General features: G+C 37.1%; 1 protein-coding gene across 3 annotated transcripts in view; it reads left to right on the top strand.

The window, feature by feature from the left end:
* LOC115436747 (SH3-containing GRB2-like protein 3-interacting protein 1) overlaps positions 1–25,982 on the top strand; it is a 51,042-nt gene that overhangs the window by 18,610 nt on the left and 6,450 nt on the right. For 2 of the 3 annotated variants that reach the window (XM_030159667.1, XM_030159666.1), the window contains 20 exons: positions 935–998; positions 1,818–1,863; positions 2,138–2,194; positions 2,503–2,560; positions 6,838–7,013; positions 7,187–7,198; positions 7,743–7,754; positions 9,909–9,933; positions 10,035–10,098; positions 10,230–10,300; positions 10,388–10,462; positions 12,277–12,345; positions 12,432–13,178; positions 16,927–17,048; positions 18,226–18,376; positions 18,564–18,620; positions 20,822–20,933; positions 22,199–22,354; positions 24,088–24,220; positions 24,312–24,514. In XM_030159667.1, the coding sequence (XP_030015527.1) occupies positions 935–998; positions 1,818–1,863; positions 2,138–2,194; positions 2,503–2,560; positions 6,838–7,013; positions 7,187–7,198; positions 7,743–7,754; positions 9,909–9,933; positions 10,035–10,098; positions 10,230–10,300; positions 10,388–10,462; positions 12,277–12,345; positions 12,432–13,178; positions 16,927–17,048; positions 18,226–18,376; positions 18,564–18,620; positions 20,822–20,933; positions 22,199–22,354; positions 24,088–24,220; positions 24,312–24,514 (2,410 nt within the window). The remainder of the gene's footprint in view (positions 1–934; positions 999–1,817; positions 1,864–2,137; positions 2,195–2,502; positions 2,561–6,837; positions 7,014–7,186; positions 7,199–7,742; positions 7,755–9,908; positions 9,934–10,034; positions 10,099–10,229; positions 10,301–10,387; positions 10,463–12,276; positions 12,346–12,431; positions 13,179–16,926; positions 17,049–18,225; positions 18,377–18,563; positions 18,621–20,821; positions 20,934–22,198; positions 22,355–24,087; positions 24,221–24,311; positions 24,515–25,982) is intronic. The other variant, XM_030159668.1, reaches the window with a different exon arrangement.

Genomic DNA, 25,982 nt, shown 5'->3' with positions numbered 1-25,982 from the left:
TCTGAAATATACCCAAACTGTCTTAAAATAACAAAATATCCTTAAGTGGAAGCGTAGGAAAAGCTATGAAAATGATTATTTTTCATAGATTTCAGGTCAGTATTAGCTGTTAGTATCTTATCAAGACAAATAGTATCTTAAACTGCACTTAGTGTTTTTTTTATGGAAAAACATGCTTGACAAGAAACAAGATAAAGAAAATAAGTCTAATGTCCCAGAAACAAGGAAATAGAATTAGTCTGAGATTACTGACTGACACTGGAACTGGAAAAAGGCATCTCTCACTCCAGTATCATGCCGCACAAACACAGTATTTACGTAAAAATGTATATACTATGAAGGGAAAGATTGGAACAAAGAACCAAAAGCGACATTTTCTAAGTTTGTAGATGTTTGTCCTTTGTTGTAAATTGTTTAGTTTTTCATAAAAGAAGTCATTTTTTCCGTTTAATCGACCAAACCACAAATAAAATCACACTTTGCGACACTTGGACAGGCTCCTCCAGGCCTTTGGTTGCACTGATGCTCGGTGCCAGGCGTCGCTGCTGCAGGGGCCTTGGCATCCACTGTGGACAACAGTAGTAGATCTCTCTCCCTAATGAAGTGAGCTCATTGATCATCCTTTGCCAGTGTTTCCTTTCCATTTTCTATAGTAAGGGACAGGACACTTATGGAGAATGTGTCTGTGCTGCTTTATATTAAAGGGAAGTTCTCTTTAGATGGCAGGATGTTTGTGTCACCAATCAATACGTGAACTTACATCTGTTTATTGGGGTTATTTCCCATGTATCCACGAGGACACATCCATCTGTGAGTTGTTTGTTACTCTTCTGTGCTATTCGTTTTTAAGTGCGCTGTAATGAGGAGAGTAATGAGGAGACACTTAACTTTATATGAGGTTCTAAGACTTCCTCTCTGTGTTTCTCTGTGCCAGGACTGAAAAACCGAACCAGGAGAGCCCTGGGTTTACGAAAGAAAGACAAGGACACAGAAGCATCGTAAGTGAAACAAGACACACAAAAATACAATAAAGATCAGATTTTATAGTTCTGAGTGAAATGGACGGCTCTATGTGAACGAGCTTGTAAAAACTGTCAAATTCTGTAGTTATTTCCATGTTTTTTGACTGTTTACCCTTAAAGACCCACAACTATTTCTGTCACAACATCCAAATGATTTTTTTGTCTTTATGTTGATTTATTATAATATTATCCTCTGCATTTTGCATTTTTCAGGGAAAATCTAGCATTTTCCTATGTTTAATTTACTGGTCATGTAGATGTTCATAAAACCTCAGAATAAATTCAAAGGTTATTAGATGAAATTAGAAACAAAATGAGGAAAAAGTGACTTTATCAAGAAAATATATCACTAACTGAACGTAAAACAAGTGTCTACAACCACAAACTTCATGGGTTTTACTTGTGAATCAATGTTGTAGAAGATGGTGGTGTTTCCATGTTCACTACGGAGCGTCTGAACGTTCAAATGGGTCATATCTGTTGACCATGAAAAGATGACAAACTGCATTTTATTTAAATTATTTTATGTATTAATAGGATTAGTGGCTCAATAGTTATTAAGCATTTTATATCAGTAGACACTTTTGGTTGGTGGTGGATGTTTGGGTCTTTATGGGTTAAAGAAGTTTTTTTTGTTGATGCACATGCTCAGACAGTTCGTCATGTATTTTATCTTAAAAAAAAAAGGAAAATAAGTAGGATTGTCATATCTTTACTTTTTGAGAGCACTCACCAAATAGGGAAAAAAAATCTGTTATGTAATATTTTTTTTTAATATTTCTTCACTTTAAACAGGAGCTCACCTGACAAAGATGGAACTGGAAGTGGAAAGAAAGGAAATGTGGGTATATTTTTGTATTAACTGTGTAATTTTTTGAAGTGCTTCCCTGTTTTTTATAAAGTTTTATAAGTAATTCTATCAAGGAAGCTCCAGAGAGAGAGGAAATTAAAGCCCTGTGCCAATTTCCTGATGAAAACATTCCCATTTATTGTAAAGACATCTCCTCTTAATTATCACTCATTTTGTATTTCTACCTAATTTACTCAAAAAACACCTACACTATTTGTTATTGCTGACTTTATTTAACAAACCTCTTGACTGTTTTTGTCGGTAGAGAAAAGCAAATGGGGCTCCGAATGGTTTCTACGGGGAGATCGACTGGGACAGATATGTAAGTATCTCCTTGTTTAGCCTTTATTATTTCTTTGTGAAGAAGAGATGTTGTAGCTTTGTTTGTGAAACGGTTATAATGTGCTGTAGCTGCTGTTGTCATGAAATGCCAGGTTTTGAATAACTGAGTGAAGCTCCTGAATAGAGTGATAGCTGCATATTTGGTGAGTCAGCAGCAGCTTTATCCAGGAAGCTGAACGTCTCAGTCAAGACATCTGTGAAATCTGATCCACGCTTACAGGCAGCGCAGTTCACATGGATGCTAAAAGTCAAGCGGGGACCGTTAACCACCCCCTCTTGTTTCCCCAGGCCTCCCCTGATGTGGACGAGGAGGGTTTCAGCCTCCGGCCCGGTGACGAAGGCGATAATATCCTTTTAGTGCCGACCAGAAGCAGCAGCAGTCTCGGAACTCTTGCCTGCAAAAGTATTGACCTGTTTGGCCGAGAGACTGATTGAATGAGTACTTTTCAGCATTAAATAGGCCAAATCGATAGGCCATCCCTCACACTTCACATCACACGTGTGCATGTCTCTGCAGCAGAAAAAGAATAAAATAAGTAGACCAGCGCAGTAACATACAGGCACATTATATTCAGTCTGGTTTTGTGGTTGTCACTGACCTGCAGTTCACTGGTATTTTAAGGTTTTTGCTCCCATGTGTCAGCAACTCTGTGTTTTGATTGGAGAAGATTTAGCTGAGACAGACACCCAGGGCCTGATTTACTAAAGGTTTGGCCATGTAAAAACATGCGCAAACTTGACTGCGCACACAAAAACACATAGAAGTTTTATTTATTTATTTTATTTTATTTTACCTTTATTTAACCAGGAAGTCCCATTGAGATTAGGAATCTCTTTTACAAGGGAGATCTGACTAAGGTAGCAGCTGTACAAAATCCAAACAATACAAAACACATACGTGATACACAATTAACAATAACACACAATAACTATGCACCCATAATGGCATCAAGAAAAACAATGACATTCCTCCTTCACTGCATTCTCCATGATACTTTTAAAATCATTAATAGAAATTAATTTAGTTTTACAGTAGTTTTAGTTTTATAAGAAGCTTATCAACTAACAGGACGCACTGACGGTTGTCTCTCAAATGGGCAAAGTAGCCCATTTAACCCATTTAGCGTGTTTGCCTTGATGAATATGCAGTATCGGAGTTTCTGCCAGAATTCGCAAAATTATTGGGAGGAGTAGATGCAAATATTTATTTAGCACGCGAAATGTGATTTACCAAACCTGAAACTGATTGTGGTGGCTGATTTTGCGTCTATATTTAGCACGTCTGAAAGGCAGATTTGAACTTGCACAGCTTCACGCAAAACTGGCTGCAGTTGTTGTGGCAAGGAGGCGACATATTCACAATCAAAGACGACGCAGAGAACCAATCTGTTCTGCTCGCGTCAATATTTTTGGAATGACAGAAGAAAAAATAATTGAGATGTATCACCTATCCAGCAATGCCATTTTAGAATTTCTAGATGAACTAAGGTAGGGGTGTCAAACTCATTTTAGTTCCGGGGCCACATTCAGCTAAATTTGATCTGAAGTGGGTCAGACCAGTAAAATAATAACATAATGATATATAAATAATATCAACGCCAAAATTTCAGAGTGAAAAAGTAAAATTAAACAATGACAATGTTTACATCTACAAACTATCCTTTCAACCAATGTGAATAACATGAACCAACTGAAAAAATAAGTGTAATTTTAACAATATTCTTCTTCGGTTTATCATTTCCACATGTACATTATAACTTACAGATCACAGTGGATCTACAAACACACAAAACATTTAATATCAGGCAGAATATTGTTAAAATTGAACTTACTTCTCTTAAAATATTTCAGGTTGTTCATATTTGTTCAGGTTATTCACATTTTTTGTGAAATTATACTTTGTTTTAGTGTAAGTACATGATAATATTTACATTTACAAAAAGAAAAATTTGTGTTTGAGTTGTCATTATTTCTATGTTATTATGATAGTATTTGACTGGTCCCGCCCACTTGGGATTGAATTGGTCTGAATGTGGAACCTGAACTGAAAGGATTGTTAGTATCTTAATGTAATTTTTGCATTTCACAAATTCATCCCAAGGGCTGGACTGGACACTTTGGTGGGCTGGATTTGGCCCCCAGGACGCATGTTTGACACCTGTGAACTAGGGGATGATGTGGGGCCAGTAACAAGGAGGAGTCATGCAGTACCTTCTAGGACAAAACTCCTCCAATGCTACATTTTCTTGTGTCTGGATCATTCCAGTGCACTGTTCCCATTAGTGCTGGTGTATCCCAGAGCAGTTTTTCCAGCGTACTGTTTCCATGACGACAACCAGTAATGCACGTAAGATCCTCATATAACTAGGGCAGTCTCCAAGACTTTGCATCTGTTGTCATTTGCGCAGGCAATCTTAGTTGATCATCCGTGACACGCAAATCAATAGCATGTGCATTTTTTTGTGCAAGCAAGCAAATTTGCGCTCGTTATTTGCGATCTTAGTAAATCAGGCCTCTAGTGTGAGTTGTTGGCTCATGCTAGTGCTGGTGAACTTTTCTAGAACTCCTCTGCATTTCCACTGGCTACAGAGCCACATCATTACATCTACATCTGTGTATGTCACCCACCCACAGATGTAAGTTTTGCTTGTTTCAGTCTGCTGGTCTCAGGCCTTTTTCCTAAACTGCTTCAGGTACAGTAACAACAGAGGACTATATTGTCTCTTCAGGTGTTTCTTCTGGTTTTGTGAGTAGGCTTGTGCCGACATCATTGTCCAAACACAACTGGTTGAACTCATTTAGGCACTACGTTAGCTCTGCTTTTTTAACCTGCACAGACACATAATATATACGTACAGTAGATGCACCTATATCAAGAGTGATCTTGTCATATATGAACCAAGGAAGTATTTGGTCACTCACATATGTCTGTCTGTCAGGAAACTACTGCAACAATTTTAATCAAACCTGGTAGAAGGTTGGGACGTTTGCCAAGAATGGACCTCTTAAATGTTGGAGCGAGTCCATTAAACGGGATGGAGACCAGAGTTGATTTCCAGTTTATTTTTACAGTGGACAGACTCAGGTTAACTTAGATTTAAAATAGTCAACCAACCACCAACTCAAAGATGATTTCTACCAGCTTATGAATTACAACTAAAGTAACAGTCACTTAAACAGCAGCTCACAAACAGAAGGTAAAAATAGGTATAATTTGTGTTTTATGATTTAGTATTAATGTGAACATGAAGAGGAGGTGACTAGATTAGCCTTGGTGGATGTCTGTGTTCTGTGTGTGACCTTTCATTTAACATATCTTGTGGACATCTATACAAAATAAATAAATATGAACATGATTCATCTTATATGGAACATGTTGTATATCAGAATCAACGCCAGGATCATTGCCAAGGAGATTTTCACATACCAGGAGTGTCGGTGCAAAAATAATATCACAGACATACATATGTGTGTAGGTAAGACAATATACATGTTTGTCATGTACATGTATGTTGTCATTTCATGTCTCTATATATTTCATTTAGGAAAAAAAACAACAAAGTCCTGACATATGTAGTCCTTGGTTTTAGAACAGCAAAGCGTCCACCTTCTGCAACCAGTTTTTGTAAAGTCAGATAAAGTTTTTATGTTTTTAATATTAGATGAGATATTTACATTTTTAGGAAAATTTCCAGAAAATAGAAACTTTTTCACTGTCTTGCGTCTCTTTTTTCTGAAGTCTAACAATGTGATCTTTCTTTACCACCAGTGTTTCTGAAATATACCCAAATTGTCTTCTTAAAACCTTTGAACAGCAAGTCTTTAGCCACTGAAACACTGTAACGGGCCTTAAAACAACAAAATATCCTGAAGTTTAAGGATATGAAAAGCTATAACAATTATTTATGATAGATTTCAGGTCAATATTAGCTGTAGCACTATGAAAAACATGCTTATCAAGAAATAAGATTATAAAAAAACCTATAAAAATAAGACAAATGTCCCAGAAACAATTAAATAATATGAAGGACTGGTGTGAGATTCCTTACTGACATTGGAACTGGAAAAAGTTGACTCTTACTTCAGTATCATGCATCACAAACAAAGTACCTATTGTATTTAAGGCAGGGGGCATTTTAGTTCAGGGGCCACAAGTAGCCCAGTTTGATCTCAAGTGGACCAGTAAAGTAATAGCATAATTGCCTGTACATAATAACAACCCCAAGTGTTTCTCTTTTTTTAGTTTCAGAAAGGTAAATCCTTTCATAAAACCCCCCTGAAATTTCTTAAGAAAAATATGTGCACTCCACTGTCATTGATCCAACTCCATGGGTTTTACTGGTGAATCAATATTGCAGAAGATGACAGTATTTCCACGTTAACTATTGAGCCTCTGAATGTCCAATTGGGTCGTATCTGATGACCATGAAAAGATGACAAACTGCATTTTACTCCAATTATTTACATGTACTGACAGGATTAGTGGGTCCAAAGTTATTAAACAGTTTAGATCAGTAGATGCTTTTGGTCAGTGATGGATTTTTGGATCTTTATGGCTTAAATGCTGCAAAAGACTGACTTAGCCTTCATCTTTCTACTCGACTTCCTTGACAAAATGCTCACCAGCTTCCAAAGCAAAGCACTTTTTCTCCTCCAGTGACTCAGACGACGATGAGGACAGCAAGAAAAAGTTCAAAATCAAGATCAAGCCGCTGGTGTCGGACAGTGCCAAGTGCGCCCCTCCATCTATGGACGAGCTGAAAGCCTCAGTGGGAGGCCTGGCGCTCTCTCCGTCTCTGGTGAGTGCCGCTGATCAGCGCTCTTGTTCTGCACCACAGAACTGAAGGGCACAAAATACACACTTACACTCTGCAGCTCAGATATTGGCATAGCTTTCGAATTTGCATCTACACTTCAGTGACACTCTCTCTTTATGTTTGCCTTTCTCTTTTCATCTGTTGACATCGAGTAGAAGAGAAGTCCGGTAAGCACGTCATACGTTTACATGTCTGGGTCTTCACCAAAAGAGGCTGCATGGCATGGGCTCACTTGGTGAAAATGCTCCTCTGTGATTTCTAAACCTCCTTTTTTATGGCGTTACTTATCTGCATGCACTTCCTGTCTCACTCTCAGTGTTTGCGTCCTTTCAAAAAATAACAACCTCACTTCTTTTTGTTGACTTTCCTTCTTTTTGTTGAACTACAGCTTTACTTGAACCTGTCTTGCAAAGCGTTCTGCGTTACATAATGCACTATAAACATAACACACGCAGCTCCGAACCTGTTGATTTGGTCTCAGCAGAGTTTACACGATGAGCGACCTGCTACATTCAGTGTGCAGCTCTGTTGTACGTGACGCTGGTTGTGTTGCGCATAACCTCAGTGTTATGGCTCATGTTGCATTATCAAGGCTTTGCGGTGAAAGTAAAGAGGTGCGGTGTGTGCAGTTTTTAGTTGGTGTCCATTTGACTGATTTGTCACTCACTCTCTGACCCAGGTCTGTTCTCTCTTCCTTTTTGCTGGTCTCAGAGACGCAGCCCGGTGAGTTTTTCATTCCACCTGCTGGTTCTTTGGCAGCAGACAACCTGAAACACAGCTCTCTGATCACACTGGTCTACAATTTTTTAGAAATGATTTGCGTCAGACATTAAATGTGCTAAATGTTACGTATTTTAATAAGATTAATTGGAAAATAAATGACAAAAGTGCCAGTTTGCTGATGTTTTCAAGGTATATGATTAAGTGTTATTACACATATATATTGGTTTATGTACATTTATGTAATAGTTTTAGAAATCTTCCACTAAATAGAACCTGTAAAGTGAATGTATTCTAATGTGCAGACAGTGTTTTGAAGTAGATCTTGTAGCTCTGAGACAAATATTCCTTTTGAGTCAACCCCATTCTCTGGTTAATTCTTGAGTTTCACATTTTGACCCAAGGCTGTATCTTGGAAAGTTCAGCCAACCAGCATTTTTGACTTGATTTTTCTTTATCAGTGACTCTCATGTGGTAAAATTTCATTACTTTTATTCTGGAAGCATTTTCCTTGTAGACCAGTGTCACTGAATGTCTACTTGTTTCACACAGTGCAAAGCATCTAAATGTAAAGCAGGGGTCTCAAACTCATTTTTTTGCAGGTTCCACATTCAGCCCAATTTGATCTGCAGTGGGCCGCACCAGTAAAATAATAGCATAATAATCTATGAATAATGACAACACCAAATTTTTGTCTCTGTTTTAGTGCAAAAAACCCCCATTAAATTATGAATATACTTACTTTGATTAAGTATCCAAACAAAAACGATGTGAATAACCTGAAAACACTGAAATTTCTTAGTAAAATAAGTGCACTTTTAACAATATTCTGCCTCAACTTATCATTTCTACATGTGCATTATGGGTCGGATCTACAAAGACACTAAACATTTAGTAACAGGCAGAAAATGGTTAAAATGGTGCTTAATTTTCTTTAGACATTTCAGGTTCTTCATATTTGTTCATGTTATTCACATTTATTGTTACAGGATAGTTTGTAAATGTAAATATTTTCATAATTTAATGTTATTTTTTGCACTAAAACAAAGACAAATATTTGAAGTTGTCATTATTTATAGGCATAGTGTAATATTTTTTTCACATCAAACCGAGAAGAAAATATGCAGTCATTCTTTTTTGTCGGTTCTGCTGTTATTATTTGACTGTAGATCATATTGGCCTGTATGTGGAACCTGAACTAAAATGAGTTCCACAGCCTTGACTGTGGAGTTTTTGCACTGTCCAAATTCATCCCACAGGCCGGATTGGAACTTTTGGTGGGCTGCATTTGGCCCCCGGGACGCATGTTTGAGACCCCTGATGTAAAGGAATCCATCAGTTTAATTCCATATCGAAGAGGCTTTATCTTTATATTCAAATGGATATATTTAAAACACAATTTAGCCTCTTTTGTAGAAAATAATCAATAAAATTAGACTTTTCTTTGTGAAATTCATGAAAAAACTCATATAAAGTTAAACTCAGGGGTGATTAATGATAATATGACGTAAAATGTCAAACTTATTCACTATTTTTTCTGGACTACAATTAATGAATTTTTTTCCATGCAAGATATTTTAATTTACAATAGTGCGGTACTTTAATACATTAGTAAGTAATGTGAGGTCAGTCCCTTTCATTTTGACAAGCGTTAATTCAGTTACACACGAAGATGAATTTCCGAAAATAATATATAAAATATTTTTGATTGACTGATTTATTGACACAAAGAAAATTACATAATAAAACAAAAAGCAATAGAGCAAATACAAAAAAGAAATTCTAAAAAAAAAAAACCACACATGTATCAGAGGCTTGTAAGTAGTATGCACTGATTGAATCCTAACCTTTTGCCATTAACAAAAATATTTACTTCTTATTCATCTCATGATATTATTTATAGATATATTACACATCTTATCATCTTTTATATTCATATTTAACTGAGCAGCTCTTATATTCATAAATATTAACCATACATACATTAAATGCAAACTAAAATATAATAAATATTATTTTTCAAAGGGGCAGAGGTCAAATTTAGGTGCTTGTATCGGTAAATATCATCAGTAGGGTGTATGAAAATGAGATTAACATAACAGTTGTGTCCAGTTTATACTCATACTGTGTCTTTTGTTTGGATTCTGTCTTTTCCAGGGGCAGATGAAAAGAAACTTGTCTTGTAAGTATCTGTTTGGAAATGGCCTTACCTTCGCTTTACAGGAGCATTGTCTACAGAAATAACAACAAACCAACAGCTGACTTTTGTTATTTTTGTCACAGGCGAGGAGATTGCCAGACCCAGACGCTCCACCCCCACACCCAGTCCTGCTCCTGAGACGCTGAGGTATGTTATGCTGTTTAACAAAACCGAACCACATTCACTTTGTATGTTTATATAGTTTTGCAGATGTGTTACAGTATAGTTTGATAAATGAGTAGGAACTGTTTGTGATGGTTGTAAATCTGTCCCTGCAGCGAGAGGCTTTCACAGAACGTTCCTGCCTTCTTTGGGCTGCCGTCAGAGACCAAATATGCTCGATATGATGGTCTGTCACATATTTATCACACTTAATGTACATAACAAATGCAGTCTCAGGGAGATATTAATTGTTTTTGTTTTTTTTCAATCACAGTGGTTCCAACTGATGTATGGGGAGACTCAAGACCACGATCTGAATCACCTTTGAGCAGGAGTTTCCCAACAGGAGGTGCGTTTATTTTTATTATAGCAGGATTTATAATTGTGTATGGTCCTTTTCATAAGCACTGAAGTTTACAGGACACCAAAAAGAAAACTCCAGTGGGCAAAACATTTCACTGAGTTTCATCACTCAAATTTATTTTGCAGCCTGTTTGTAAAAACAAAACAAATTCTGTCTTTTTTTCAAGTGTTGCAAACATAATCTGCTACAAAAATGCACACATTTCCTGTTCAATTAAATGTCGGTTTACTTATATGATCGTGTATCCATCCAGATTTTCACTCTATGTAGTTTTTTCAGTCACTGATCAATACAAAAATGTCAAGAGCAATGTGTCACTTCTCTGTATTTTTATAACTTGAACACCAGAGTGTTATGCTAGCTGTATTTGAGTGTCCCAGCCTTTATGATACCACTGTAAAAATAGTTGTAAGTAATTAAGCAAGTAAGTTAACTTTAATTCTATAGCACTTTTGCAGATAAAATCACAAAGTGCTTTACAAAAAAAGTGCAGCATGACATATAACATAAATAAGGACAAAATGATAAGCAACTTTAAAATATATCACATTTTAAAAAAATGAAAAACATATCTTTAAAACAAGTGGTGCCAGGCACAACAAACCCCGCCCCTTGCATGTTTTGTAGTGTATTTTGGCATCGATCCAGCTGATGTCATCATGTCTATGCATGTGCTGATGTCAGCATATCAGTTACCTCTATCTATGTGCCAAGTTTTAAGGAAATTGTAACAAAATTGATGTTTTTACAGACATTTGAAATTCCGCCCATTATAAGTAAATTAGAGAAAAAAAAGATTTAAAAGATTCATAAAAAAATTTGAACTTTGACCTACTTTTCCCAAAATGAAATGACATCTATTCAGGGTCACTGGCAATCTATAAACTCAATTTGGTATGAATTGAAATATGAAATATGAAAACCAATAGTTTTGATGCTACAGACATGTGAAATTTTGCCCATTATAAGTAAATGGAGAAAAAAAAAAGATTTTAAAAATTCAGAAAAAATTTTAACTTTGACCTACTTTTCCCAAAATGTAATCAGATCTATTCAGGGTCACTGGCAATGTATAAACGCAGTTTGGTATGAATTCAACCAATAGTTTTGCTGCTGGAGTGTTAACAAACAAACCGAACCAAAACCAATACCCCTTGCCTCCCCTGGGGTAATAACAAAAAAATAATCCATTCAGTCATCCAAAAGCTCTTCTAACTAACAGTGTATTATACAATGAATACTATGTAAATGTTATTATCAGACCACCAGTGTAATAGGTGTAATTACAGCATAGATCACAGAAAAGAACATACAGTGGTGGAAAACAGTTTTTGGACACCCCATGCATTTGTGATATATTGCAGTAAAAATCACTCTTAAGTCAGTATTGTTCCATTCTCCACAGTCACATGCTCCCTTCTGCATGTGCTCTGTTCCATCCATGTCAAAGCCGGATGTTTCAGAAAGATAATGAAACACATCCAGGGCATGACATGTTGAAACTGTCAAGAATTTACTTTTGCTATTTTTTCTTGTGAACAATAAAAAAATCATTTGCATTTGTTTGTGTCTGTTTGATGCAGTCACACCTTTTAAAACAAACAAAAAAAACTTTTCCCAAATATTTCATGATAATATTGTGTAAAATTTTAAGTGTCCAAAAACTTTTTCCCACTACTGTATGTGTCTCAAAAACATTAAAAGACAAGGTGTTTCCATTTTTTGACATAGTCTAAAACATTTCAACACTGAATATGATTTCAAAGGGGCTTTAAATCTGTGTCTGTTCTTCATTGCAGCTCCTCCTCCTCTTCCTCCCAAAAACATTCCATCAAGAAGTCATTACGGTTATCCTTCAGACTCTGCTGGTACGATCAGCTTCAGTATTTACCCTCAGTAATGGTCATGCATCTGTGTGAGCTGTGATATGAAGTATTCTGTGTTTTGATTGCAGCTGATCTACCAAATGGAAGAGCGGCTCGTAGCTCCGCCCCCATCTACCTGAACGTCCTATCCCCCGCCTCGTACCGCGGCTCCCCGGCCCCTGACCTGGACGATGTGTTCGGCCCCGCGGACAGCCCCCACACCAGTGAAGAGGTGTCTCCCAGATGGGTCACGTTCACTGACGACAGACCCCCACCTCCAGATGAACCCGCTCCCCCTCCGCCGCCGGACTCCCCTCCCCCTGACACGCCCTCGTCCACCCCGTCCACCCCCTGCCTTTCCCCAGGCCCGCCGCCCAACGAGCCCCCGCCATCGCCTCCGCCGTTCTCCCCCGGGTCTCCTCCTCCTTTCACACCTCCAGACTCACCCCCCTCCATCATCCTCGGGCCTCCCCCTCCAGATGAACCAGCCCCTCCCCTGCCCCCTGAGTTCTCCCCCTGTACTTCGCCACCGGTTTGTCTCGATGAGGAGGCCATCGATGAGGAGGTGCTGCAGTTTGCGGAGTACTGCTCATCGCCTGCCCCCACCAGCCCCGTGCCCCCTCTACCAGCAGAGTGGAGGACGCCTCGGACTGGGGTGACCTCTCCTCTGGTCTTAGGGGGAAAGCGGACTCCAGAGGGGGCGTATCTGAGAGATGATATCCCAGACTTTGTGGGCTCACCCAGAGAGCTGACCCCGAGCTTCAGGGGCACGCCGCCCCCTCTTCCTCCAACCACCTACAGGTCTATCATGTCTTCCCCAGGGCCTTCAGGCAGCGGTGAGTCATGTGACTTCTATATTCATAATCTAGAGTGTTGTTCAGGGGCCTGTATCATCAACCGGGGTTAAGAGGATAGTGATTGAACTTCATGTTTAACCCTTTCTGCTTCACTGGAGTAAATCACCATAGCAACTTATCTTGCAGTGCAGATAATGCCCAAGACAGTACAGTGGTGGAAAAGTTTTCAGACACCCTTAACCCATAAAGACCCAGAGTTACTTTTATGGCAGTTCCCAAATGGATTTTTCTCAATATTTAACATTTCTTAACCGATTCATCACTATTTATTGTAATTTTATCTTCTTTATTTGCCAGTTTTTCAGTGAAAATTTGGTATTTTCCTGTATTTAATTTACTGATTATATAGAAGTTCAATAAAGCTCAGATTAAAGTTGAGGGTTATTATATCAGAAACAAAGAAAACTGATGAAAAAGTGACTTTTTCAGCAAAATGTATCGTTAACTGAACATAAACCCAGTGTGTCCATCCACTGTCATTGATCCAACTCCATGGGTTTTACTGGTGAATCAGTGTTGTAGAAGATGACAGTGTTTTTCCTCGTTCACTATGGAGCCTCTTAGCGTCCAAATGTGTCATATCTGATGATCATGAAAAGATGACAAACTGTATTTTACACCAATTATTTACATATATTGATAGGATCAGTGGATCAACAGGTATTAAACGTTTTATAACAGTAGATGATTTTAGTTGCCAGTGGCTGTTTGGTTCTTTATGGGTTAAAATTTTACACAATCTCAAATATGATCATGAAATATATCTTTTATGTGTTTCAAAATGTGTCAGACAGACACAAACAAGCTCTTTTTTTTTGGTTTATTGTGAACACAAAAAAATAGCAAAACTAAATTCTTGACAGTTTCAACATGTCTTCTCCTGGATGTGTTTCATTATCTGCTGAAGCATCTAGTTTAGACCTCGACGGAACAGAGCACGTGCAAAAGGGAGTGTGCGGTTTTGGAGAATGGCACAATACTTGGTAGAATATGCCTGATATGATTCTTAATGCAATATATCACAAATACATGAGGTGTTCAGAAACCTTTTTCCACCACCTCAGATCGAAATGTATAAAACCACTTCCTACTGACCAGTGGAGGTCTTACTGCAGCGACCTGGATTCAATTCCAGCCGGGCTCATTTATTCATGTCTGTCTACACTGTAAACCTATCCTAATAAAGCATAAAAATCCAACAGATAATAAAAGAGAGTCTCCAAATAAGGCAAAGTTTTGGAGAACATCTAAACTCTTCTACTTAAATATATCTTAAAACAGAATCTGATAAACCATTAAAGCCACTGACTCATTGGTGTTTTAAAATTTTAACCTACTTATCAATTTAAATTCTGTTTATACATTCTCTTTTTACTGGTTCTGCACGAGTTAGAGTTGAAAGGATGAGACTTACATGAGAATATACACATCTAAGCAATAAGTAAGTAAAGTTTATTTATAAAGCGCTTATCACAGATAAAAATCTCAAGGTGCTGTACATAAAATGGATGCAATAAAACAACATAGTACAATATAATAATTTAATATTATCCGAGTCATTATTTTTTATTTACTCATGATCCCAACTACTCTTCATGTGGTTGACAAAAAAACAAACCACCAACAATGAGTGAAATAATGTGGGAAATAGAATATTTACACCAATATATACACCAATTAGTATCATTAAGACAAACAAACATTTTTTGAAAATAATAATTAATGAAATCATATAAAACACAGGTTATGTAGGTATTGACAATTTAGTATTACATTAAAAAAATAAACTGAAACCTAAACAACAAGATGATTAAAGTAACTAAGTAATACTAGGTACAGTGATACAAGTTCACGGTGTTTACACAATATAATCACTTTCACATGAACATTATATGTAGCCTAAATCGATTTCCTTCTGAATAGCCGCTATTTTTGATGATACAGTTGTAATTATACTTAAATGTACTTGGGAATTGAATATTAATCACACAGTGGGCAGTTTTTTTTTGCCAACCCTCCTTCTTATCTGTCCCATATTTTTGAATGACTCATTTATTTGCTTAAGAGTAGCATTTATTTTTCTTGTTTGAAATGTACAAGCTCTATCTATGTTAGTGATAAGATGATCCGGTGCCAACTGCTTATTTGAAGGTGCTTAGAAATAGAGACAAAACTGGGTATTGACAGATCAAGCTGAAATCACAGTTAGACCACTTTGCATGATTAGGATTAGCTTTGCGACACAGGCCATTTTCAGTTTCTTGGGGTAACTTATCAATCGGTTTAGTTATATAAGTTCTGACAGCTACACTGATACATGGTTATTTGGAGTTATATTTCAAATAATGTGTAAACTGATCATAAATGCATCTGTATGGAATCCCTAAACACATCAGGATACGATACAGTACAAATAACTCACGTGAATCCCACTTTGAAGTAGCAACACAACACACAAATAAATACATGTGAGTGATCTATGCAAACTGTAAACATCTAATATAAACGCTTTATTGTCTGTTACAAGAATGTTCAAGAAACAGCTGTTACTTATGAAACTAAATTTTGTTTCTTACTGACACCTTGTGGTTTCACTGTCAAATGACAGACACCGTAACACCGTTGTCATACCGTTATTCTTACAGAGAAAAGAAAAGACATTTAATTACAATTTACAATTTTTTAAAATTTATTTTAGTGCTATATTCTATTTGGTAACAATTTATATATAGATAAAAATTGCAGGAGCATATTTTAGTGCTACAAACTCAACAATATTTTCTTTAAATAGCCAGAAAAGGGTTCTACTATTACTGTACAGTGTTGGTTTAAATCTACCACTTTGGAACTTTGCAGGTTTATTTCCCAGTTGACCAAAAAATATCAAAGAAAGCAGCAAATGCAGTAAATTTTATTACATTGATGAAGTCACTGAAATTATTACAGTTCTTGTTACATTTTTAACAAGGTAATTAATACTATATGTCAGTTTTCTTTACATTCCAAAAGAAAAAAAATTGCATGCAGTTTTGCTTTTATGCAACTTTTTTTGTGTTTGGGTTAGGGCTGAATGATATGGACAAAATTTCAAATCTTGATATTCATGCCAGATATCTCAATATCGATATGATATAATATGACTACGGGTTCGGTGAAAACCAAGCATTTTTCAGAAAAATACAAACATCATAATACAAAAGAATGTGGAAAGTGCAGTTTTATTTATAAGAACTCACTGCCAGTCATCAACATTAGCATAAAGTACGAATAAATGAAATTTGTTGTGACTTTCAGAGCTGTACATGCAGGGCGAGCGCGGGGGAAATCTATATCGTTTATATCATTGCTTTTTCAATATTAATATCTTGAATGTTCATATCTAGATATCGATACGATAACAATATATCTTTCAGCCCTAGTTTGGGTGGAGTAACATTTTAGAGATGAGTTAAAGTACAATTATAATACAATACAATACAATATATACTAATATAATGCTTGTGTGACCTAAAGAATTAAATATTTCTAAGGCTCAATGCATTTTTTCCAAAGTAAATTGCCTAATTACTCACAATAACAAAATGTTGGAACAAATATTGATTTTTACTTTATTATATTATCGTAAAGTTGTATTTTATCATTGAATAACACCAGACTAAACTGATAAAGCATCCACTGTCACCTGAAGGCATCACTGACCACATTATTTTAATAATATGTGTCACAGGCCCGTCATCCCCAGCTCGTCCTGCCACGCCTCAGTCTCGAGGCAGCCCCGTCCCTCCGCCTCCTCCTCCTCGACCTTCCTCCCGACCAAAGCTGCCTCCAGGGAAGCCGATCGCAGACCTGGTACATGTGTAGTGGCTGTGGATTTGACCATCCATGCCCTTTGATTGTGTTTTATTTTGATATTAACCTTTTCGTGCTTACTGGTCACTCCAGTGGACAGTTCTTCTCCAGCTGTTCTCTTGTATATTCATGGATTTGTTGTTTTAGTTCCATATCAGCCAACACAGTGGACACTTATGCATCGTCCCATACAGTGCAGTTCATACCGTTACTGTAACTTTGCTGTTCTTAATAACCCTGATCTGCACTAACATGTTTCAGTGTAAATCAATTGCTAATTGATATTAGACTGTAATTAACTTTTTTTTTTTGCATATTATCCCTATGATGTCAATAATAACTAGTATTAGAGTATGTTAAAATGTGAGAAAACATCAGATTAGCAGCATTAAAAATGTTTTTATTGCATAGTTTTCCATATCATTAGTTGCTTTTCCATTAGACATCTGTGCCAAACTTTACCGATATTTACTAAATGTCGAAAAAACAGAAGTGCGTAATGTCGGTTTTACCATTAAATCACAAGTCTGATGATTTGTTTATTTATCATCGCGAGATGACACAAGAAGTCATTCCATAAACATGACGATGAACGTAAATATGGTGTTGATTTACAGATATATTCATTATTATTATTATATATTACCCCTCTATCTCTTACTAAATTAAAAAATGATGTGGTTTCCTGGTGTGTCCACACATACCGCGACATGTTTCTTCTTCTTCTTCGCTTGTTGTGACGTCTGTCAACATCCGTTTTTGTTAATTCGCCATACTCTAGTTGCAAAAAAGGTCTTTCCCGTGCAGTTTTGCGTGATATTCCATTTGTGCTACGCCCAAAAAAAACACCTCTTGCCAGCACAAAAACTTTTAATCGACAAATGAGACTTTTGGCGAAATTGTCTTTTTTCCATTAGGTCAATTTTTATGTGCAAGTTAAATTTGAACAATTTGAGGGTCAATGGAAGAATGACTACTTTCTGATATTAGGTTTTAAATACATGTTTCTTTGCTTCAAAAATTAAACGCATGGTGTCTGGCTGAATGGACATTTTTTTTTATGCCTAAAGAAGAATAAAAACACTCAGGAAAAATATCTTGGCTAAGGTTCTCATAATTCATGCATGAAAGGGTTAAAATGAAAGAAGTCTTATCGATGTTTCTGTACCGTGTCTAGACTCGGCCGTTCAGTCCGCCAGTTTCGAGCAGCCCCCCACCCTTCGCCCCCCTGGCCCGGGCAGAGAGCTCTTCCTCTATCTCCTCCATTACCTCACAGAGTGCAGCGTCCACTCCGACATTAGGGAGGGACCTCAACACGTCCAACACAGGTACACGGCCAACATCACGTGTTCCATCCACCATCTCTTGTGTCCTTTTGTGGGTGTACTGATGTCTCATTTCTCACTCTGCGTCACATCTCAGTGTGTGTTTTTGTGTCTGTCACTCATCATCATGTCCTCGCCTCACAGTCCTGTCCCTTCATGGTTTTGTCTCCTCATGTCTCTGCCCGCTCAGAGGCCTCGCAGCCTCTGGTCTGGTTTGACCACGGCAGGTTCTATTTAGCTTTTGAAGGTGAGCCGAGCCAGTAACGCTTGTGTGGTGCCACCAGTGCATGGCCTTAAACCACCGGCAGTCTTGTCCTTATTGATGTCCAATACACAGGATCTATGCTGCCCATCCAATCCCACGTCCCTGCTCAAGTTTGATTTGAACAGCTACTCGATTTAGATATTGAGTTTTGTCTCCTTTGTTGCTTCTGCTCCATTATCCTCTGTGCAGTGTTGGGAAATGATTAGTTACATCTACAATTAAAATATTTTTTGTTTTTAATCTACATTTCTATTATTTTCACTTCCAAAACCAACAAACAAACATCTAGGTTAATCAAGGTATTTCACTACCACATAGATACAAGGCACTTAAGAGTAATGAAAGTAAACAACCATTGTAATAAGTAGACCACTAGTACAAAATCAGAAAAATCAAGAAAAAAAAGCCAGTTTATCCAATATTCCTCACATTTTTCTGAGGCAAATCTCAAACTCACCAGGATGTACATTTTGTAAACAATGTCTGAAATTACTGGTGGTTCACACAGCTCCTGTTTAGAGTGTTAATAGGAGGTATCTGTCCAGTTTCTTCCATCCATGTGGCACTTTGTACAAATAGGTCACTGAGAAAATGCATTTAACGCATCTCAACTTCCCTTTGGTGTTGTGAGAGCTGAGGTTGGATTCTAGTGTTTTCCCTAAGTTCATGGAAGACCTAGATGCATGGTTGTTAACCCACAAAATGTGTGGTTTTCAATAAAAAATACTGAATCATGAATAATTTTGAACCATATTTACTGCAGTATAATTGTACAAGAGTATGGAAAGTGCACTGTGGACCAACCATAAACATTAAATTTGGGAAAATTTATTTTATCTAGTTTGATTTCTGTTAATTTTACTTAAATTTGGCTTGAATGGTTCCCAAAATGGCAGGGAATGGTAGACAAAACCCTAAAATTAAGTCACAGTTAATGAACTTATCTCCAAAATAACAAATATGTTATTTTCAAATAAAAAGTTTACATGTAGAATAAAAAAATAGTGCTAGAAACATGGCAGGTAGTCATGTTGTTATAAAAGGATGACTTGTAGCACAGGATATCCAACACTATTTAGCTTGTGAAATCATAAAAGGTCTCATTACATTACATTATATAGGAGCGTTGTTAAAATATTTGAAGTAATAAAATATAGTGAGTTATATGACTTTGATGACGTAAATAAATAGTTATTAAATGATTTTCACACCCTGTCCAGACTAAAGACTAGGACCTGAGCTGAGAACTTGATCTCTGAAAATTTTGAAACCTTGCAAAATGCCACCTGCTTCATGTATCTCTTATGATTTTCATTTCTAAATATGATTTGTAGAGTCATGAAATAAGCATGGAAAAGTAACAGGGAGTTACTGTCTACATTCATGTTTCTAATGCAGATGAAACAGTGAAAACTTAAGCACAAGAGGATTTCTATTAGATTTCTATTTTGTCTATTCTTAGCCGGTACGTTGTGGCTAAAAAGTGGGCTGCTGTCATGTTCTGAGAGGATCATGAAGTGTCTCTATTAATGCTAAGCTATCTGATGTGGGACATGTGTCACATTAGTCCGACTTTAGTCTGGATGTTGTCATAGTAACACAAACATCTGATTGACCGATGACTCACTGAGTTAATGTTGTGAATAGCAGACACAATGATAAAGTACACTTTTACCCTGTACACTGTTTACTGTCCTACTTTTGGAATACTTCAGTGTGAGTTGAATTCTTTCAAAATGGGTCATGATGTAATGACTACGGGAAAAGTGGGTCCAGGTGAGAACTACTGATTTAGATGGTCTGTCATCACCCCAAAACTACCAGTGGAGGGAACAGGTGAAGACTACAGTCCACTCTGCATACACAAATACTGAGGGAAAACACCATATCACATTCTATTCCAAAACCAGAGGGGATTTGATGAGCAGAGTTACAGACTGACACCATCAGTAAGCCTGAGTCCAGATGAAATGGATCAGTTCATGCTATGGAGACTTTTACCTGCAGCATCCTAAAATGGATTTGTCTCCTTACAATTCTTTGGTCTGAACTGGGCTTCACGTTTCACAAGTAACCTTCCCAACACTGCCTGGGGGTGTAATGTACTGCATAGCTGAAATCCTCCTGGACCAAAAAGACTGTTCATGTCTTTGAAATGTTCCTGCTGTATGTGTCTCCTTCAGGATGCTCCAGAGGACCCAGTCCACTCACCATGGGACCCCAGGACACTCTGCCGGTGGCAGCTGCCTTCACAGAAACAATCAATGCCTACTTTAAAGGCGCTGACCCCAGCAAGTAAGACATGGCTTTAAGCAGATGATATAAGCAGTGAAACTATAACTGCAATTAAATTATGTTATTTTTAATTTTGCCATGAGCAGAAATATAATTTGGGAATAGTATGGATGGTCAGAGGAAATGTAAGATAAAAAATGTTGAGGGAAATTTAGTGATAGTCTCTCATTTTAGTTTAAATGTAGCCACTCATGCCACTGACTCTGTGCAGTCATAATCGATTGAATCCCTCTTCTGTCAACTTTTACCAACCAATAGGCACTCTGCAGTCACTAAGACCCTCTCTGTTATAGTTTTATCTGGAGAGGTATGGGGAGAGACAGGAGAAAAATATTGGAAACCTGTCAAAAATGCCGTATCCCCCTCTGTGTGCAGCTGGACAGGAACTGTTTTACTGCAAGGCATCAATAAAAAAAGAACACAAAGTCCAGATTAAACAATATGTGTATTGTGTGCTTAGTCAATATATGTAATGCTCCTTTCTCATTTAAAGTCATCTAATGAAGTTTAATATGTAATGTCCTCCTGAGACCCAGAAAATAAAAATTTTGGCGTTTTTATATTAATTAATGGCCTTGATTGGAAACAGCATGAAGCAACAGTTTTCTCAGACACTTTATTTATTTATTTGTTTGTTTGTTTGTTCATGGAATGTCCTTTGCGGTGGACTTTTTTTTTTTTTCTTTTTCAAGTAAAGCTGTGAAATTCTTGTCCGCTACAGAGGACAAGAAGGGGATATGAAGTTATTATTCAGCCTTATTTTTGACATTTGGTGAAAATAGAATGACAGGCAACATTTATACTCAAAAGATAGTATTACAAAAATTTCATTTAGACATGTTTTCTTCACTTACTTATTATTTTATTCATATATTCCACTACTTTTTTGAAACTAAGGCTTTGGTAAACCTTTTTCAGGCACCGAAACACATGAGCGAAGGTGTGTTTTCACAAGAGAGTTGAATATTTTCACAAATCTGACTTCAAACTGAATTATCTTTCTACTGCGCTTTAGGACAAAACCAGTGAGTTTACCTAAAGCTGAGATTGCCCTGAACATTGTGATATAAAACACTCAGGTATTGTGTTATGTGCAAGTACCTTAAAAAGGTGAATTTAAGAAAGTATGTAGAAATCAAGAAAATACTCTTGGAGCTCTGAGGGTTAATACACTGAATATATTGTATGTTTTGATGCTAAAGGGGCTGTCAGAGTCTGTTTTTTTTTTTTGTTCAAGTTCTTACTCTTCACTACGTTCTTTTCAGATGTGTTGTGAAGATCACAGGGGAGATGGTGCTGTCCTTCCCTGCGGGTATAACCAGACATTTTGCCAGCCACCCGACTCAACCCATCCTCACCTTTAACATCAGCAACTACAACCGTCTGGAGCAGGTCCTTCCCAATCCACAGCTGCTGTGCTGGTAGGCAAATAAACACACTAAAGACACGCTGTGGACACAAGCCTGATATTATTAAAGGGGTCATGTTTTACTAAACCCACTTTTATTAGTCTTTGGTTCATTTATTTGTGTATTTGGACCCTAATAGTTCAAAAAGTTTGAATTTGCACCCTCCAGGTACTGCAAAGCTATCTTTATATTCAGTCTGGCAAAAATCAAGTGGATTTCTACAACCTGCTTTAATTCCTGCTTAATTTCACTGCAAAAGTCAAAATCTTACCAAGTGTGTTTTTCTCATTTCTAGTCAAAGTATCTCATCACACTTAAAATAAGACATAATCACCTAAAGAGTAACTTTTCAGTGAGATATAAGAACTGATTTTTGGACAATAGATCTGGAAAATCCTATTTCAAGAAATCTTACCAAGATAATGTTCACTTATTCCATTGGCAGATTTTTTTGCTTAATTCAATATTTTTATTTGCTTAATTCAAGCAAAAAATCGGCCAATGGAACAAGTGAAAATTATCTTGGTAAGATTTCTAAGATCTGTTGTCTAAAAGTAAGTTCTTATATCTCCCTGAAAAGTTACTCTTCAGGTGATTATGTCTTATTTTAAGATACTTTGACTAGAAATGAGAAAAACACACTTGGAAGATTTAGATTTTTTTCCAGTGTTGTTACGTCTATAACTAGTTACATCACTACATTTACACATATAAGGGCAAGACTTCCAATGAACATTTCTCCTAGTACGACATAATTGTTTGTCAGCAGCAGCGGTTGTACTCCATACATACATACATACATACATATGTCCAAACTTCGAGCAGATTACCTAAAATTTTCAGTTGTTGGATGAACAGGACAGAGCAGCACAGTCAAGAGGGGTGGAGCGTGAAGTGGCTCATTTGCATTTAAAGGGCCAGCGCTCCAAACCATCTTTCTGGTGTCATTACTCAGAAATATTGTTGAAGATGGACCTGTGGAGTTGAATTAATGAAGCATTCAGACCCAAGCAGAGCATTTACAGTTTATGTAGACCACAGGGAAATGTTTTAAAATGCATAATTCCATTTAAAAAAAAAGCAAAATATCATTCCTTTAAGAATAACTTAACTGTGTTGTGTGAGGGAGGAAAATCTGCCAAAGGGGAAAACACATTAAATCAGCCATTAAAAGACCATAATGAACTAATAAGAAAAATGTTACAATGAGCAGATTGTGTTTATTACAAGCAATGAAAACTCAGTTATGTAGGGTACTCTTAAAATATGGAAAAGGATATTGTTCTGTTTGTGGGATGTTATTTAAACTGTTTTAGATGTTTGTGGTTAAATCAAGTTCAATATTAGCTTGAATTGTATTTTAAATTGTATTTTAATTGTATTTTGAACTGTAAAGTACTTTGTGACTCCCTGTCTGTGAGAAGTGCTCTATAAATAAAACTGACTTACTTATGTGTTATGTTAATACATGTAATCAAAAACAAGCTTGACAAGATTTCCCAGAAACAAGATATTTTGACCTTTTTGACGTTCATTCTTTGCCTCCAAAAAACTCCAAAACAAATCCTTAACACTGAACATATTTTATTCTATTAAACAGGAACAAAAATCCCCACATTTATTCCCACTCTGTTTGTATGAATATTAAAATTCAAATAAAGGGACATTTGGACTGAAATAACATATAAGTATATACTGTAAATATCTTATTAATGACTGTCGAATATATGCCTCTTATCCTTTAGTGAACCCACGACAGACAGTGTAGACACCAAGGAATTCTGGGTAAATATGCCACACTTGATGAGTCATCTCAAGAAGGTGGCTGAGCAGAAGCCTCAGGCGACTTATTACAATGTGGATATGATCAAATACCAGGTAAGAACAGTTCTCTTCTATGCAATCCGCCTGTGAAATCAAAACACAAACAACCCGCTACATGAATGGGTTGCGTTTGCGTGTTTTCCAGGTTTCAGCAGAGGGGATCCAGTCCACTCCTCTGAACTTGGCGCTGAGCTGGCGAGGCGATGCCACCAACACAGACCTGAGAATAGACTATAAATACAACACTGAGGCCATGGCCGCCCCTGTGCCGCTACACAACATCCACTTTGTGGTTCCCGTAGACGGCACTGTCGCCAAACTCCAGGCCATGATCCCCCCTGCTAACTGGTGAGGACAGCATTCAGGCTCATAGTGGGTTTGATCAAGACCTCCAAGTACAAGGTCCTACAGTGGTTAAGATGGTACAGGTTTTATCTGCTGCTTTGGTTCATTTCTCAGATCAGACGTGAAATAATCAACCTCACATCGTCTGTTCACTCGTGCACATTGTCACTTCTCGTAAATCCTTCAGCACATTCACTCTAATACTGTACAGTCGTCTGCTGTTTCTTACTTTTTTAGTTGCTCGTGCCACTGGTCTGTAAATGAGAAGCTGAGGCAAAATATTGTTCAAATTGCTCTTATTTATCTTTTTTTTTTTTAAATTTGGTTTATTTGATAGGGACAGATACAAAAGACATAGACCAACTGTAACACAGCAATCCCATGCATGCATCATAGGGCTTATAGCAAAAGCTAATTTGCAGCATCGGTCCCTAGATGGGCTTTTATGAAAAGTTAAAATACAGAGAGGAATGGAGAGACAATGACCTTTTACATACAAAACTGTGGTATAGGAAAGAAAATAATCAGGTTAAAACAGAAAAACAGATAAACATTATACAAACATTAAACATGAGTACACTGCTGTTTCTGGCACATCCATTTTTACCTCCGCCAAGGAGGTTATGTTTTTGCCAGGGTTTGTTTGTCTGTCTGTTTGTCTGTCCGTTAGTGTGCAACATAACTCAAAAAGTTATGGACAGATTTTGATGAAATTTTCAGGGTTTGTTGGAAATGGGATAAGGAAGAAATGATTAAATTTTGGTGGTGATCGGGGATGGGGGGGCCCACGGGGGGGGCGCAGACCAGAAAATTTCATCAAAATCTGTCCATAACTTTTTGAGTTATGTTGCACACTAACGGACAGACAAACAGACAGACAGACAAACAAACCCTGGCAAAAACATAACCTCCTTGGCGTGGGGGGGCCCACGGGGGGGGCCACTGATCAGCCTTGGCGGAGGTCTGTGCTCTCCGAGTGCTTCTAGTTTTGTAAGTTTTTTGAATGAACCTAAGTTTGTCAAAGATTTTACCCATAAGGACCCAGTGTGACTTTTGTGGTAGTTCCCAAATGATTTTTTCTCTCTATTTAACCTTTCCTAAGTGATTTATCACCATTTATTATAATATTATCCTCTGAATTTTGCATTTTTTCCAGTGAAAATCATCTGTTTTCCTATGTTTATTTGACTGATCATGTAGCTGTTCATAAAAGCTCTAAGTCAAGTTGAAGATTATTATATCAAAACAGAAAAAACTGAAGAAAAGGTGACTTTTTCAGTAAAATATAGCATTAACTGAATGTAAACCCAGTGTGTCCATCCACTGTCATTGATCCAACTCCATGGGTTTTACTGGTGAATCAATGTTGTAGAAGATGACGGTGTTTCCATGGTAACTACAGAGCCTCTGAACGTCCAAATGGGTCATATCTGATGACCATAAAAAGATGACAAACTGCATTTTACACCAA

This window comes from Sphaeramia orbicularis, chromosome 17 (assembly GCF_902148855.1).
Source record: "Sphaeramia orbicularis chromosome 17, fSphaOr1.1, whole genome shotgun sequence".
Taxonomy (NCBI): Eukaryota; Metazoa; Chordata; class Actinopteri; order Kurtiformes; family Apogonidae; genus Sphaeramia; species Sphaeramia orbicularis.
Note: the sequence above shows the minus strand (reverse complement) of the source record. Positions and strands in the feature narration are given on the sequence as shown.